Source organism: Otolemur garnettii, unplaced genomic scaffold (assembly GCF_000181295.1).
Source record: "Otolemur garnettii isolate 467f Iridium unplaced genomic scaffold, OtoGar3 scaffold00018, whole genome shotgun sequence".
Lineage (NCBI taxonomy): Eukaryota > Metazoa > Chordata > Mammalia > Primates > Galagidae > Otolemur > Otolemur garnettii.
In genome coordinates, this window is record NW_003852413.1 from 4,683,937 (window position 1) to 4,700,121 (window position 16,185).

General features: G+C 53.3%; 1 protein-coding gene across 3 annotated transcripts in view; it reads right to left on the reverse strand.

Annotated features, from left to right (window-relative positions):
- Positions 1 to 16,185, reverse strand: part of SEPT9 (septin 9) — a 174,943-nt gene that overhangs the window by 67,553 nt on the left and 91,205 nt on the right. For 2 of the 3 annotated variants that reach the window (XM_023510970.1, XM_003786090.3), the window contains one exon: positions 11,089 to 11,742. In XM_023510970.1, the coding sequence (XP_023366738.1) occupies positions 11,089 to 11,742 (654 nt within the window). The remainder of the gene's footprint in view (positions 1 to 11,088; positions 11,743 to 16,185) is intronic. The other variant, XM_023510971.1, reaches the window with a different exon arrangement.

Consider the following 16,185-nt stretch of genomic DNA (forward strand, 5'->3'; position numbering starts at 1 on the left):
AAAAAAAAAAAAAAGAAGGGGCTCAGCACCCGCAGCTCAGTGGTCAGGGAACTGGCCTCATGCACTGGGGCTGGTGGGTTCAAACCTGGCCCAGGCCTGCTAAACATCAACAACAAACAGCCAGGCATTGTGGCGGGCACCTGCAGTCCTGGCTACTTGGGAGGCTGAGGCAAGAGAATCACTTGAGCCCAAGTATTTGAGGTTGCTGTGAGCTGTGACGGCACAGCACTCTACCAAGGGCAACATAGTGAGATTCTATCAAAAAAAAAAGAAAGAGAATAGAAATAACTGAGCACAGCCAGCACATGGTGAAGGTGAGAATTATTTCCCGGAACTCACGTTTCACCTGTGCGTACACATACATCTACACATGCGTGCCTTGGTTTGTGATATAAAACATATTTCTTACTGGAGGTCAAAGCCCAAATTGAATTTGGAAGCCATTCTCTGGGCAATTTCAAGCTTCTTCTGATTCCCAAACCCAATGGCCCTTCACCAGCCTGACCACTCAGCCCCCTTCAAGGCCTGTTTTTCTGTCTCCACCTCCTTGAGGGCTCTCTCCTCAGGGTGCAGGGACCTGCTGGAATCTTCCCTCTCAGAATACGTGTCTCCCTGACAGTACATGTGTGCTTCCGCACAGAGCACCCCAGGACAGAGGCCACGTCCAGTCAACTGTGCACACTCCCCTCTGTGAGCAAAGCTGACAGCACCGGGCCTGGGGCAGCCACTGAGCGCACACTCATCGACCTTGCAAATCATGCCCTCTACACGCTGTCCCCGGTAAGTGGGCTAAAGCCACCAGCCACCTCTGAACAATCGGAGGGATTTTCAACAAGCTAAAAGATGCTTCTCTAGGGGAAAAAATAATGAACTTTAAGAAAAAAAAATCCCAGAACTCAGAGACCCACAGAAAAACATTTTTTTAAGTTTTTAAAGCACTAGACTCCTGTAAAGGTATCAGACTCAGATGTTTACACTAGTGAACTCTTTTAAAATTGTTAACAGAAAGATGATTGTGTTGCTTTTTAAAATGTTCCAGAATATAGAGAAAAAAAGAAAACATATCCAAACTGTTTTTGCTAAGCCAGCACAATACTGACACCCAAACTGATAAAAATAGTACAAGCACACATACCGCACATGCTCCAGCAAATTCTACCCATGCAGAAGCCATATATCCCTACCTCGATGCCCAGAAATAAATTCCGATGGATTAACGATTTCAACACATAAAAATGAGACCACAGAAATACTAGAAGAAAACATGGGTGAAATTCTTTTCTGTAATTTTGGAACACAAGAAACCTCTAGGCAGGATGTGAATTCCAAAAGCTAAAAGAAAAAGAAGAAACTTAACAGCACAACCATTAAAATGCTCTGTTTAGAAGAACAACACCCCAAATAAAGTCAAAAGTCAACAACTGGGAGGAAAAAAAACACTTGTACCAGCTATGATAAAGGTGTACAAAGAATCCTTTGGAGGAAAAAAATCAGAGCAGGACATGGTGGCTCACACCTATAATCCCAGCAATTGGGAGGCTGAGGCAGGAGGATCACTTTGAGGCCAGGAGTTTGAGATCAGTCTAGGTAATACTCTGAAACCACATCTCAGAGTAGAAAGAAAGCATTTCTCTCCTCTCTGCATTGTGACTAAAAATCAGGTTGACCGCTGTAGAGGCCAATTTGGGAACACCGATCACAGGGCTAAACTCGCACATCCTTTGATGCAGAGATTCGCTGCTAAGGGCCTACCCCACAGTCATGCGTGCCCAGGTCTCGTGTGAAATGTCCACAGTAGCCTCTCAATCACAGCCTGGAAGGGCCTCAGGACAGCCGATGACCCAGCTGTTTAACAGGAATGCGATAAATTCACGAGTAGCAAAGGCAAAGCGGTGCTAAATGGGAAAAATAAAAGCTAGCTGTGGAAATCTGACTTTTTGGCACCCTCGCCAAGTCTGTGATACTTACATAGGGACATTTTACACAATGACTGTCTGTCTGCACAGCCAAATCTCCACCCAGCTGTCACCCAGGCCACCCCTGGGGAGGGTGGGGGCATGGAGAGAAGGACTTACGCTTTTCAGATTTCATGTGATCCTAAGTGGTTTTGTCATTTAATAATGACTGTGCCTTATTTTTTAGAATGAGAAAAAGGAAAGAGAACAGAGGCAGGGACATGGGGCAGGGCCTCTAAAGGTGAGCTTGCGGGCAGAAGCCTGACGCAACATGGGCCTCAGTCAAGGGCAGGGGACCCTGTGGATGGCACCTGCCTGTGCATTAAATTAGGGCTGTGCTTAGTTCTTGTCTCTGTGCTTATTTAACAAAAATCTTCCAGGGGCTAGGGCCCCGCCTCATCACAATAATTTTTTTTCTTTCTAACTGAGCTGTGGCAGGGGAATGATGGCCACTTCAGCAAGGAGAAAATAAACAGAGAAGACATGTTCCCAGGCCTAGGGCAGGGCAGAAACAGGAGTCCTGGCATTCCAAGGACAAAGCCACGCTCCTGGGCCTTCTGTCCCACTCACACAAGTGGGCAAGGCCTCTGAGGCTGCTCCAGGGTGGCTCTGGTGCCAACGCGCTAGCTCCTACGGTGTAATCTCTGCGGGCCATTTTGGAAGGAAGGAGATGGAGTTGGCGCTCTCCAGTGACTTTCTGATTCCAAGTTTCAGGCTGGGACTAGCTGGTGAAGAGGACGATTTGCTCCCAGAGGTCCTAGAGTGGACTCCCGTTTGGCCCAGTGTGGTAAAAGTGGCTGTGACTACGGATAAGTCACTTACCCTCCCACACCAGACGAGATCAGGGACCTCCACACTGAGCTCCTTAGAGTCCTGGGCTCCACAGAGGTATACCCAGCAGCAGCAGGATGGGGGTTCAAGGGTGGGAGCTCTCTGCCTCCCCCACCCTTTTCTTTTGGCAGAGTCTTACTCTGTTGCCAATGGTGTCAGCCTAGCTCACAGCAACCTCACACTCATGGGCTCAAGAGATCTTCCTGCCTCAACCCACTGAGTAGTTGGGACTACAAGTGCCCACCATCACACCTAGTTAATTTTTTTCTTTTTTTTTTGAGACAGAGTCTCACTTAGTTGCCCTGGAGTTGACTGCTGTGGAATCACAGCTCAAAGCAACCTCAAACTTCTGGGCTCAAGCAATTCTCTTGCCTTAGCTTCCTAAGTAGCTGGGATTACAGGGGCCACAACGTCCAGCTATTTTTTTTAGAGATGGGGTCTCACTCTTGCTCAGGCTGGTCTTGAACTCCTGAACTCAGGCAATCCACCCACCTCAGCCTCCAAGAGTGTTAAAATTACAGGTGTGAGCCACCGTGCCCAGCTCCAGCTAATTTAATCTTTTTGTTGTTGTTGCATTTTGGCCGGGGCTGGGTTTGAATCCACCACCCTTGGTATATGGGACTGGCGCCCTACTCACTGAGCCAAAGGCACCACCTTTTTTTTTTTTTTTTTGGTAGAGATGGGGATCCTAAACTCTTGGCCTCAAGTGATCCTCCCGCCTTAGCCTCCCAAAGTGCTGGGATTATAAGCATGAGCCACTGTGCCTGGCCACCTCCTCTCCCATCCCCTCCCTGTGCTGAGTGTCTGGAGAGAACCAGGAAGAAGCTCAGTCCCAGGCAAGGGCTGTTCTTGCAGCTACAACCCAGAGCCCCAGAATCCTCCTGGACAGGGGCTTTGAGGGACACCTGTCACACCCACAGAAATCCCAGAGAGGAAGTGAAGACCAGCCCAGGGAGCTGGCTTCCTTGAAGCTCTGGGACAGGCAGGTGGCAGAGAGGGCCATTGTGCACTATGGGACACCCTCCCAGGCCTGCTGCTGAAACCCTGGCTCACTTCAGTGCCCCAGGTGGAGAGTCTGCACACTCTCCTTCCTCCAGAGCTGAATGTGCCCTCTGTGCACACCACACAGAGCACGGCTGTCTTGCTGGGCACACCCCCAGACAGCCATGCCATTGTGCAGACCCTCGTTCCCGGCAGCTGTCCCAGGCCTGGAAACCAGCGGGTACAGACTCAGCCCCTCTCTCTTCTGGCAGCTGTTCGGCTTCCTGGGATAAGCAGCCAGAGCAGGCCTCACCCAGTGCCATGTGTGTGGGGCTGGAATCCATGTTGGGGCCAGGCTGGGTGGTCAGGGCCACAGAGCTGCAGGGGGCGGAGCAGGGACCCACAGCTGCCTGCTCTATTTAAGGTGCTCCCCAGCTGCCCGTGCTGCATTCCCTGGGCGGCCTGCAGTCCCTCTCACCACGGCCTGGGTTTGGCAGACAGCTGGACGTGCCAGCGACAGGAAGGGGGTTTTTCTTGGGTCTGGGAGCCAGTCTCTGTCCTCACTGCCCCTGACCCTGCCTCACTTAAAGGAGACACACCTGCCCAGCCAGTCCTCTCCCACTGGTCCTCCCGTACCCCGTCCCCACGCCCCGCCCCACCCCATCCCACCCCCCAATGCACAGGGATGAGCAGCTCCAGGGCCAGCTCTGAGGAAGAGGTTGGGGAGGAGAAAGAGATCCAATCCCAAAGAAAGAAGACACCTGGGGCAGGGGAGGACAGGGGGAGGAACTGGGAACAGTGGGGTCTTCAGGCAAGAGAGCCCAGCAGAAACACCCTTTCTGGAGAAAATTCTGCAGGTTAAGGGGTCAAGGCATGGAGAGAACCTTCTTTACTAGACACAAAGCAGTCCTTTGGCACTTAGCAAGCTCTCGTCGCGGCCAGCGCTGGGAATGAACTGGCCACTGGGCCTCAGACACCACTCTCAGGAGCTCACAGCCCAGGAACAGGCCCCGAGTAGCCCCTACAGAACATGGGGTGTCTTGTAGACACGGAGCCCTGTGGAGCCTGAGCCCTTCCTGCCCAAGTCACACGGCGGTCACCTTTCCCTTCCTCACACTCCCTGAGCCCCACAGGAACTCTGGAAGCCACAGGGTCCTCCTCAGTCTGGGCCCAGCACCTTCTCCCCACTTCAGTGGCTGACACTTCCTCACCCTCAGACTCAGCTCAACCCACACAGTCCCCAAAGCCACCTCTGCCTATTCTTCCCTTTCCTGTTCCCCAGTGCTAGGTGGTCCCAGGGAGCCCCGAGCTTTGATTAACCCACTTGACCCCACACTGCACTTGCAGCCCCACTGTCCACAGTGAGATTCTTCCTGTTCTGTTCCTGGGACACAGGGCCTGGGTGCAGACCCAGCAGCCAGATGCCGTGTAGGAGGAGGCCAGGCCACAGCAAGTGTGCAAAGAATCACGTCCCCACCATCTGCAGCTGTGGAGGCCTGACCTCTGCCTCCCTTGATGCTTCCACCACCAAGAATATGTCTAGACCTCTTTAGTCAGAGAGAAACTCTACTGTGGCATCAGCCCCCCCAATCTCACACTCACAGTCACAAACAGCCCCTGGCACCACCATGGACCCCCATCTTGGTGCTTGGGACAGCTGGACATGGACAGAGCCCCTGCCCCAGCTGCCTCAGACCAGCAGGCCCAACCCCTCCTTCATTGGACAGATCAAGAAACTGAGGCTGGGAGGGGTGAAGTGGTGCTTCAGAACTCAGTAGGCAGCAGCTGCGGCCGCCAACAAGCACCCTGAGAGGGCCAGGGGCTGGACGTATCAAGGAGAAGCCAGTGCCCACCTTATAAGGCAGCCTCAAGGAAACTTGGCTGGTGTGGCTGTGCAGCAAGGGGGGGTGACTCCCGGGGGCAGACTGAGCTGGCTGTCCTTGTAGACGCAGTCGTGAGTCCTGCAGCCCTGCCCAGAGGCTCCCATGTAGGGGCCAGGGGAAAAGGGGGTGACCCAGGAGAGGAGGTAAGGCCAGCCCACCCAGTCAAGGCCCAGGTATAACCCCAAATGGTGAGGGCTCTTCTGAGAGAAAGATGACAAGGAGGGTGCCAAGTCCAGGGATGGGGACAGAGGCTGGATGGGAAACCAAGAGCCCAACAAGCCAGAGTAAAGCTCGGGCCCCAGGCCCAGGCCAGGAGGAGCAAGGCAAGGCCATCCCTCAGCTCCCCTCTCTCCCGCTCCCTCCCCTCAGCCATCTAGTCACCACTCTCCTTCTAGAAATGGTGACCCCTTCTAAGACCCCCCCACCAAGTGAACATCCCACCAGAGCACCCTCCAGAGCATCTCCAGTCCCCCCCCACCCCAAACCCTGGCATGTGACAACCAACCTGAGGTTCAGGAAAGACCAGGTGCTTGGGGGTAAAGTTAATCAGGAAAGTATCTGCTTGGTCTCTGGGGGATCCCATGGTGATCCCTGTATCTGCCTGCAAGAGGCATAAGAAAAGCCATCCCTGCCTCACTGCCAGGAGGCCACACCTTCAATATCTACCCAGCACCTATTATGTGTCAGTCAATTACTTGGTCCTTATGGATTCTTCATAAGTTCAAAGACAACAGCCCCTCTCTCAAGGAAGCTAATGGCAGGCATGGAAGGAATTCTGAAAACCACATAGCAAAATGTATAAATGAATGTCACTGGTTTACAGGTGAATTTTAGTTTCCAATTTCTGTATTTCCTGTATTTAAAGAAATAGTATAATCTTATTCTTTGTACTTTTTGCAATCTGAAAAACTGTTTTTATATTAAAAACAAAACTCTAAAAAAAGGGCTCAGCACCTATACCTCAGCGGCAAAGGGCGCCAGCAACATACAACAATGATAACTGCAACCAAAAAATAGCCGGGCGTTGTGGCCGGCACCTGTAGTCCCAGCTACTTAGGAGACTGAGGCAAAAGAACCACTTAAGCCCAAGTGTTGGAGGTTGCTGTGAGCTGTGATGCCACAGCACTCTACCAAGGGTGACAAAGTGAGATTCTGTCTCAAAAGAAAATATAAAAATAAAAAAAACTCTAGCAAAAGGAATAAGGTTTATACATAAATAATTTATATCCCAAGCCAAACATAAGGTATCAAGGACTGGGCTTGTAGAGATACACAGGAGTTCAACAAAGCCATGATAACATAAAGAGAGCTGAGTTCAGAGTTTAGGAGGTGAGAGCAGAGGGGTTGTGAGGACAGGTGTGGGAGACCAAGAGAAAAGCGGAGGAGGACCTGAGGCAAAGTGTGGGAGCTGAGCAGGACAATGCGTCAACTGTGGAGGGCCCAATCGGGTGAGGTGCTTCAGGGAGGTCGGTCTGGAAACAACCCAACTGGGGCCCCCCAGGAAACCCCAATTTGTGCCCACAGCCCCAGGGTGGAATGAGCCACGGTCCAGAGGTTCTTCCTGGAGACAGAAGCCAACAGGCTGAGCACCTGCTCAGAGGACACAGAGCTCTCTCTCTCCCCTCCAATCCCTTCCACCTGCAATGCTAGCTGGACTTTGGGCCCAAGGGGCAGGGAGGCCACAGAGAGCCATCAGAGCAGTGTACATGGGGGGCTCAGGGAGCTCCCAACCCAGCCCCCATGGAGAGGGGGCAGCCACGCCAGGGCTGCAGGAAAGATGGGCAGGAGGGGAGGCCAAGAGATCACCTGTAGATCTGAGTCTGGAGGGACCAGACAGGCCAAGACAGGGGGCAGGGTGGAGAAGCAGGCGCAGCCTTGGAGGAGGGCAGGTGGGAGTTCAGGCCTGGGGTCCTCCACCAGGAAGCTCCTGCCCTCGCCTGCCCTTCTCCCACTCAGCCACGCATAGGCCCTCAGGACTGGAGGTCTCTCCACTCGGAGTTGCACCCTCACCTGCTTGGGCCCCTGTCACAGGGTGGCAGGGTCGCAGATGCCAACAATATTTCCCCTCACACCTGGCTCCAATGTTTACGGATCTATCCAACAGAGAAATTCCTCCTCCTCTCTGCCCCTGAGCTCCAGGCTCCAGGGGGGTCTAGACACAGCTGCCCCCGACTGGGGCACCTTTCTTTCCCCTTCCTAGCCCCTCCAAAAGTGACCAGACAGACCTCTGCCTCACCCTCCACATGCACACTTCTCCCCAGCAGCTGGGCACCACTGTCCTACCCACACTCAGTGAGCTCCCAAGAGCAGTGCCTATGGGACTTGCCACTGTGGCCCCGCACAGTCTCCGGCACAAAGTGCAGGCTGAGGAGGGTCTGCCACTGTCCACGTAGATGTCCCCCACCTGGCCCCCAAGGCCAGGCCCATCTCCTCATACATCCGGTGCCAGCTATCGCCAAGACCTGGCTGTGGCCCAGTGCCAGCGTCTCCCCAGCCACATCCTGTTTGACTCAGCTGAGTGGGAACACATCACCTGGGGGAGGGAGGGCATCTGGCAGGTCAAACAAAGGTTCTGGACCAACAGGAGGCTGTGGGGAGGGACCTGTAGCCACCGTCACTGCGTTTGAGTGGGTGAGTGGCTTTGCAGAGTCCAGTGTGGAGAAATAGGAGGGGAATAGACTAAACACACAGCAGGGCTGGGAGGGACCCTGAAAGGTCCACTAGTCCCTGACTCTTCAGAGTGTGGACTAAAGACAGCCAGCACTGTGGGAAGTGCAGTCCCAGCCTGAGACCTGCTGAGTCAGATGCACGGGACAGTGGGGGGTGTGGTCTCACCCCAACCGCACCCGCCAACCCCCCAACACTGACCTTTGACTCCCATCCAAAGAGGAAAACCCAAAAGAATTAAAAGCAGGGACTTGAAACCCAAGTGTCCACCAAAGGCTGTGCAGGTAAGTGCTGTGCAGGGCACATATGGGGGTGAAGGGGCTGTGACCCCTCTCCCAAGGATGGACCCTGAAGACATGCTGAGGGAGATGTCAGGCACAAAACCAACAAATACCATATTTTTCCATTTCATGTTATGCGTATTTCACCACAATGAGAAGTAAGAATTGAGCCTGCTCACACCTGTAATCCCAGCACTATGGGAGGCTGAGGAGGGAGAATCACTGTAGCTCAAGAATTCGAGACTCACCTGAGTGAAAGTGAGACCCCAACTCATGAAAAAAATGGAAAAACCCAGCCGGGTGCCACAGCGAGTGCCTGTAATCCCAGTGGCTTCGGGAGGCTGAGGCAGCAGGATGCCCACAAGCCAGGAGTCTGAGGTTGCAGTGAGCTACCAAGCCACTGCACTCTGCTCAGGGGCACAGGGTGGGACTCTGTCTCGACAAAAAAAAAAAAAAAGAAGTAACAATTGAAAAGATAAATCAAAAAGAAGAGAAAGCCCATAAACTGACTTCTAACGATGTCACTGATGTATTTAATAATTAAATAAGGAAAGGAGACTATTCTCCATGACGCTGAAACAACCAAATAAATATATAGGGGGAAATGTGCTTTGAGCCTTTCCTCACAACATGCATAAAACCCACTGTGGGACATACAGGTAAAGTTAATACGAAAAGATCTGGGAAGAAAATATAGGAGAGTATCTCCACGAGGTCATGCGAGAAAAACCTTTCTTACAGAAGCAAAAAAAATAAACACTTCACTTATAAAGTAACAAAAAATTGGATTTCATCAGTATGAAAAAACTCTCATCAAACTGTACTTTCAAGAAAATGACAGGTCAAGCCACAGACACGAGAGAAAGTAATACACGTATCTGATAAAGGAATAGCTCGTGAAAATAAAGTATTTCTGTATTCAGTAACAAAAACTATGCACGGCTCAATTAAGATGGGCAAAAGATTCAAACAGATACTTCACAGAGAATTTATAAAAATGAGAGAAAAAAGGGTGGCACCTACTCCCTCAAGGAGTAAGGGGCCAGCCCCACATGCTGGAGGCAGTGGGTTCAAACCCAGCCTCAGCCAAAAACTGCAAAAAAAAAAAAAAAGAGAAAAAATCAGATAAAAAAAATCCTCACCATCTCTACTCTTCAGGCTAATAATGCAAACTAATCCGTGCTGAGGTGCCCTAGAATAACTTCATAAGCTCTAGAACGACGGAAAAGAACATGGTTTTAATCGCACTAAATGCTGGTGAGGATATGGAGCAAATGAAATTCTCAGACATTGACAGTAGAAGTTTAAAATGATACATTTACTTTAGAAAACTGCCAATTTCTTCTAAAATAAAATACATCCTTTTGCTATTAAAAAAAAAAAAAAACAACCCCAGAATGTTCTGTTTGTCCAACTCAAAGAACACATATTGAACATTTACGCCAAGTTCCAAGTCCTGCACTCAGGACTGAACCCAGCTTTCAAGGGGCTCCTCACCCAGCTGGCACCTTAATATGGCCCCGTGGAGCTGAGATCCTTGCAGGGTTGGGACTTTCCTTCTGAGAAAGGCCACAAATGGTGTCCCTGCGTTCCTAAGCAGGCCCATGTCCTGCCAGGACTGGTACCACAGCCCACAAGCTCTCCACATGCAGATAATTCCAGGTGAGCCCTCCCAGGACACTGCCAGCACCCCTCACGCCCCCACCAGAAGACCACCTCCCAGTGAAGCTGTGTGTGGGTAACATGTCTACTGCCCCCACCACTGACACAGCCCCCAAGAGGGTAGAGATCCAGCTGAGGTCTAGACACCACCTGGTCTAGCCCCTGGTCTAGACACTACCTCCCAGAGGTTCAGAGAATATCACACGCAGAGGCTAAGGGGTTCTCCATGTTCTCTAGGCCTCCAGCCATAACCAGTCCTCCCTGGGGAGGAGGAGGAAGAGGAGGAGGAAGACAGGCTCAGAGGGTCAGCAGAAGAAGGAGAAAGACCCTTGGACGAAAGCTGCAGGAGGGTACAGCCTCTTCCTCCTGCCCTGGCCTTGTTGGCCTCCGCGGGGCACTTCCAGGCAGTCCACAATTCCCCTCAACATGTGAGCATGACCGAGAGTCTCAGCCCCACGCTGTCCTGCACCCCATATGAGCCTAACCAGTTCCTGCACAGGCTCCTTGTCCACCAAGCCCCTAGACCACACAGCAGGGGTCCCACCATCATGAGGACCAATAAAGGGGTGCCTCATAAGCCAGATTCTTTGCAAGGAAGGTGTCACTCAAGTCCCACTTGTGGCACCCTTGGTGTCCCCAATAGACAGAGCCACATCCACCTCCTCTGAGCCTTACCCCACAGACCAGCTCAAGTAATGTGGTTTACCTTGGTCTCCATGGAAGCATCCCCCACCCACACCCAGCTTCTTCCTCTGAGACAGTAAAGCAAACCTCCCCACACCCTACCCAAGATCACCACAGCCACAACAGTGCTCCTTAGCAACTTACCCTCCAGGCTCCGGGGTGGGGCCTCAGCCACCAGGGGCTGGGCCTTGGGCTCCAGCCGGTTCTGCAGCTGAGACAAGGAGGTGGGCTCTGAATTCTCCAGGGTCTGGGTTGGGATGGGGGCAGCGGGCACCTCAGCTGGCTTGGGCACCTGGATCTCCACCCTCTTGGGGGCTGCGTCGGTGGTGGGGGCAGTAGGCACCTCGGGGGGGATCTTGGAGGTGGGGGGCTCCGCTCTCCGGTGAGCTGACTCCTGGGGCTTCACAAAGGTGATCTCCGTCCTCCGAGGGGCTGGCTCGGGTGTCTTGTGGCCCAGCACCTCGGCCCTCTTGAGGCCAAACCGTGATGGCCCAGCGGTGGCCCCCCCGGGGCTCTCCACCTGCTTGGAGGAGATGTCGATGGACAGCTCCGTGCGCCGTGACACAGGCTCGGCCACCTTAGGCCCGGGGAGCTCCACCCTCCGCAGGGAAGCCTTGGGCGAGCGCTGGCTTAAGGAGTCTACATGGCGGGGCACAGCCTCTGGGTTCTTCACGCCCAGGTCCTGGAATTTCTGGGTGGAGCTGGCCACAGAGGACCGGAGCAGCGGAGTCTGGACCCTCCGGAGTGGGGAGGAGTTGGGTGTCTCAACCTCCTCGACCTCAAAAGATCTTTTCAAGGCTGAAACATAAAGAAAGAGGATGTGGGTGGTGAGTGGACGGCTGGAGAATACTCAGCATGTTTCCTACTAAGGACAGAGGGGAAGGTAGCTAGTGCGGACACAGTGGCCAGGCCTCGGGGACTTCTCATTCTTCACCTCTGAACAAGGGAAAGGGGCAGCCCCATTCTAGGGAACCTGCAGAAGCACCATGAGTCATATGAGTTCTGGGGAAGAGAGACACGGCCCTTTTGGTCTTGCCAGGACCACTTGCAGACCACACAACCTTCCCCTCCAGCTGGGTCTACATATAAGAATGTCCTGGCTCTCAAGGAGCCTTAATTTCTCCTTGTCAAGACTTTCTTTATCCCTCCTCACATTCACCCAGACTGACACCCAGACATGGTCTTCAAACACACAAGTAGGAGCAGCAGCAGCAGCAGCAGGGGTCACATCCCCAGTAATAAGGATCAAATCCCACCACCAATAAGGGTAGGGCAGGAACAATGTGAATCCCAACACCAGGGCTGACACCACAAGCCTTCACCACTGGCACAGCGCTGGGCTCACTGTGTCATGTTTACTCTGCCGTAACCTTGCTACTATCCCCTGGTACAGAAGGGGAAACCAAGCAGGGTCGCCTAAGCAGCGGGCCCCATGGCACAGGCAGTAAGATGCAGGGCCAGGTTTTCCATCAGTCTGATGCCAAAGCCCACAATGCCAGCTCCCCAATAGAGTCCACACACACCCACTTTCTCAATCCTCCCACTTGTCTGCATTTTCCCATATGACACCACCACCTCCTGTGAGGGCATGACCACTCAACTCCACTCCTGCAGCCCCGAGTTTCTTCCACCCAGCCGTCCTGCCCTCTCCCCCAGTCCTGCCCTCTCCCCCAGCGTCTGCTCCCTCAGAGGCAGTGGGGACAGAGCCTGGGAGGCTCCACCCCCATAGTCCCTGCAACCACACTCCAAATGAGAGCCAGCTGCTCCAGGTTACAGGGACAGGAGCGAGAGGAGGCCCACGTGGCAGCAGCATTCACCAGCTCCTTCCTTGGGCCTCCCAGCCCCCAGAGCCCAGATCTCATGGGACACTACCACTTCCTCCCCTGCCTACAGGGGAGAGAAGCGACAGCTGGTCCCCAGCCCCTGCCAATAGCTCTCCAGGATGTGCTCAGCAGCCCCCTCTCTGGTCTCCTTCCCTCCAAATGCAAACTCAGCTCCTAGCTCTTCCCAGTGGAGGGTTCCTCCTTTAGAGTGAGGGAGTGGCCGAGTGGGTGGGCAGCCAGGGAAGTCCCCTTAATCCCTCGGGAAGGGAGAGGCAGAGGCGGCCCAGCTTCCCTGGTCCCTGGCCCTTCCACCACCAGCTTCCCAGACATCCTGTGGAGGACCTGTCTCTAGGCCCTGAGCACCCCTCCCTCTCAGTGGATGCAGAAAAGAACAAAATCCTAGATTGCTGTACTCTACTCGACCTCCTCAGAGAACAAACAGAGCCTGTAATGTCCGCAGAGTAGCTGGGTAGGCAGCCACGTGCATTTCACCGACCTCCAGCATCACCATGAGCCGTGTCTCAGGGAGGGCCCTGCCACCCAGCTCCGTCACTGCCCTGTGGGAATGTGGGCCCACCCTGGCCAGAGCTTCTGACTTCTCAAGAGAGTCTAGAAATCTGGATTTTTCTACGATATCTCCAGATTTTTAAATGATGGCACAAAACGAAACGAGCCCGTTTAAAAGCACTGTACAACCAAACCAACCAGGTCAGAGACTGCCTCCCTCTTCACCTGCAGGCCCAGCCAGTGACCTCTGCCTCAAAATGACAAGAGGGCTATGGGACCCTGAGTCAGGGAGTCCGGGGTCCTGACCTGGTGCAGCTTTGCCCCTCGCTGGGGCCTGTCCCTGAGACAGACCCTGTGTGTGAAAGGTCAGCTCTGATTCTAAAAGGAGCCCCGAGGAAGGACTAAGCAGTCACTCACACGGGAAAGTCCAAAGCTCAGTGACCAGACATAAATGTGTCCTCCTGTAGTTCCCAGCACCACCTGAGGTCCCCTCGTCGACCCCCCGTCTTGTGATCACTACCCACAGTGTCCCGATATGATGTGCCTCTCCTGTGTGCTCCCCAGAGGCAGCTCCAGCTTCCACAGGTTCCTCTTGGCGTTAGTTCCTTCTGACCCAGTCGGGGAACAGAAAGCAGGCAGTAAAGACCTTCGCCAGGTTTTCCCCAAGAGAATAAGAAGACCCCTTTCCTCGGTGTCCCATTCAGAAGCCCCCCTAATTGCCGACTCACAATTTAAGACCTTGCACCAAAGCAAAGCTCTCCCTGATTCGAGCTTACAGTGGAGTCCACAGTCCAGATGGGGTTATGACTTCGAGCCAGGCCCACATGCACATGAAGATCATTCCAGAACTGAAATTGGCCCCTCTCCCTGCAACACTCCTTCCTCCAGATGTCGTGTGGCTCACTCCTCAGCACCTTGGGCATCAACACAAAATGCAGGGCAGGCCGGCCCCACCTGCCAGCCCCTCCTGTCTTTCAATGCTTTGTGTCCAATGAAGTGGGCACCCCTCCACAGGATGGTGAGCGCTCAGTGAACCGGGGCTGCTGCTGTTGCTCTAGGTCACAGTCGCAAATTCCGTACAGAGTGCCAGGGGAACAAGGAGATAAGAAGCTGCTCCGTCCTGGGGGCAGCCACCTTCCCCGGCTGGAATATGAGAAGGTGACACCCAAACGAAGGGGTCCCACCCTGGCTTATTCTGTTTCCCCAAGCAAGCATGCAGCCACCGCTATCCCCTCCTGCTCCCCCTCTGCCCCCTCGAATCAAGGTCTCCCACAACCAGTCTTGCTCCAGCCTCCTCCCAGAGTCTGTCCTGGCCCCAGATAGTCTGTACGACCCCAGCCCACATCACTCTGGCCATGTCATGACCACTGAGGTTGGCTGCAAGGGGGTGTGTCTGGCTCCCTGGGAACAGAGCCAGATGTCCTTAACTCCATTGTCCCATCCCTGCATCAGGTCTCAGGTGCTTCCAGAGAACTTATGGAAGGTGGGATCACAGGCTGCTAATCTTAGAAATGGAGCCCTAAGGGGACCTCTCACAGAATGGGAAGCTCTGGATTTTCATCCCATTTCAGCCTGAGACATTTTACTTTCCTCTGAGGTTCTGTAGTGGGCTGAATGGTAGCCCCCAAAAAGAGGTATCTGGGGGCACCCATAGCTCAGTGGTTAGGGTGCTGGCCACATGCTCCAAGGCTTGTGGGTTCAAACGTGGCCTGAGCCTGCTAAACAACAAAATAGCCAGGCATTATGGCTTCCAAGTCCCAGCTACTTAGGAGGTTGAGGCAAAAGAATCGCTTACGCCCAAGAGTTGGAGGTTGCTGTGAGCTATGATGCCATGGCACTCTACCAAGGGTGACAAAGTGAGACTCGGTCTCAATAAAAAAAAAATTAAAAAAAAAAGAGGTGTCCAAGTCCTAATACCAAGAACCTGTGAATGTAACCTCATTTGGAAAAAGGGTCTTTGCACATGTCATCAAGTTAGGATCCCAAGATGAGACTATCCTGGGCTTAGGGTGGGTTCTAAATCCAATGACTCCTTATAAGAAAGAGGCAGAGAGAGACTTCAGACATGAAGGAGGCCAGGTGACAACAGAGGCAGAGATGCTGCCTGGAGCCTAGGAACTCTTAGAGCCACCAGAGCCTGAAAGAGGCAGGATGGATCCTTCTCTCGAGCCTTCAGAAGGAGGCTGGCACTGCCCACACCTCGATTTCAGACTTCTGTTCTCCAGAAAGTGAGAGATGAAATGTCTGTTGCTAAGGCCCCAGTTTCCAGCAGTTTGTTCCAGGAGCCCCAGGACACGTGCACGGGACCACTGGACAGATGCAGCCTCTGGGCTGCAAGGTGGTCAAGGGCCTCTCCTGCTGGTGCTGTCACCACTTGGCCCCAGTCCACAGCTGCTCATAGAGGAGCCAGAACTACCTCCTTTTTCCCTTTCCTGGAGTCACACAAAAACCCCAGATGGTTGGGGAAGTCGTCAGGGGAATAACATCACTCTAGATGTTCACTGGAATATTTGGCAATGAAGCAGGCTCTGCAGAGGATGCTCCCTGTGCAAACGCACCCCCACCCCCACCCAGGACGTCATGAGTAGCACCCAGCCGGGGAACATCAGGAGACACTTGTCACGAGGCTGGCATGACAGGGTCCTCTGGTGTCTCCTCCTCAACCAGAGTCCTAAAAATACGCCCCAGGTCCTGCACTGGCACACGCAGCCACCCCTCTCTCCCCCACGTGAAGACCTGCTTGGAAGCACCCTGCCACCACCCCCATGGAAGGATGTTTGCATCAGCGTTAAAATCACAAACACTGGAAACAATTCAGGTTTGCGTAGATTTTCTAAACTCATATGCCAAAGGCCTGCATCATCATCAAAATCACATTTTTGAAGATGAGAAATGCTGAGAATATTAAATA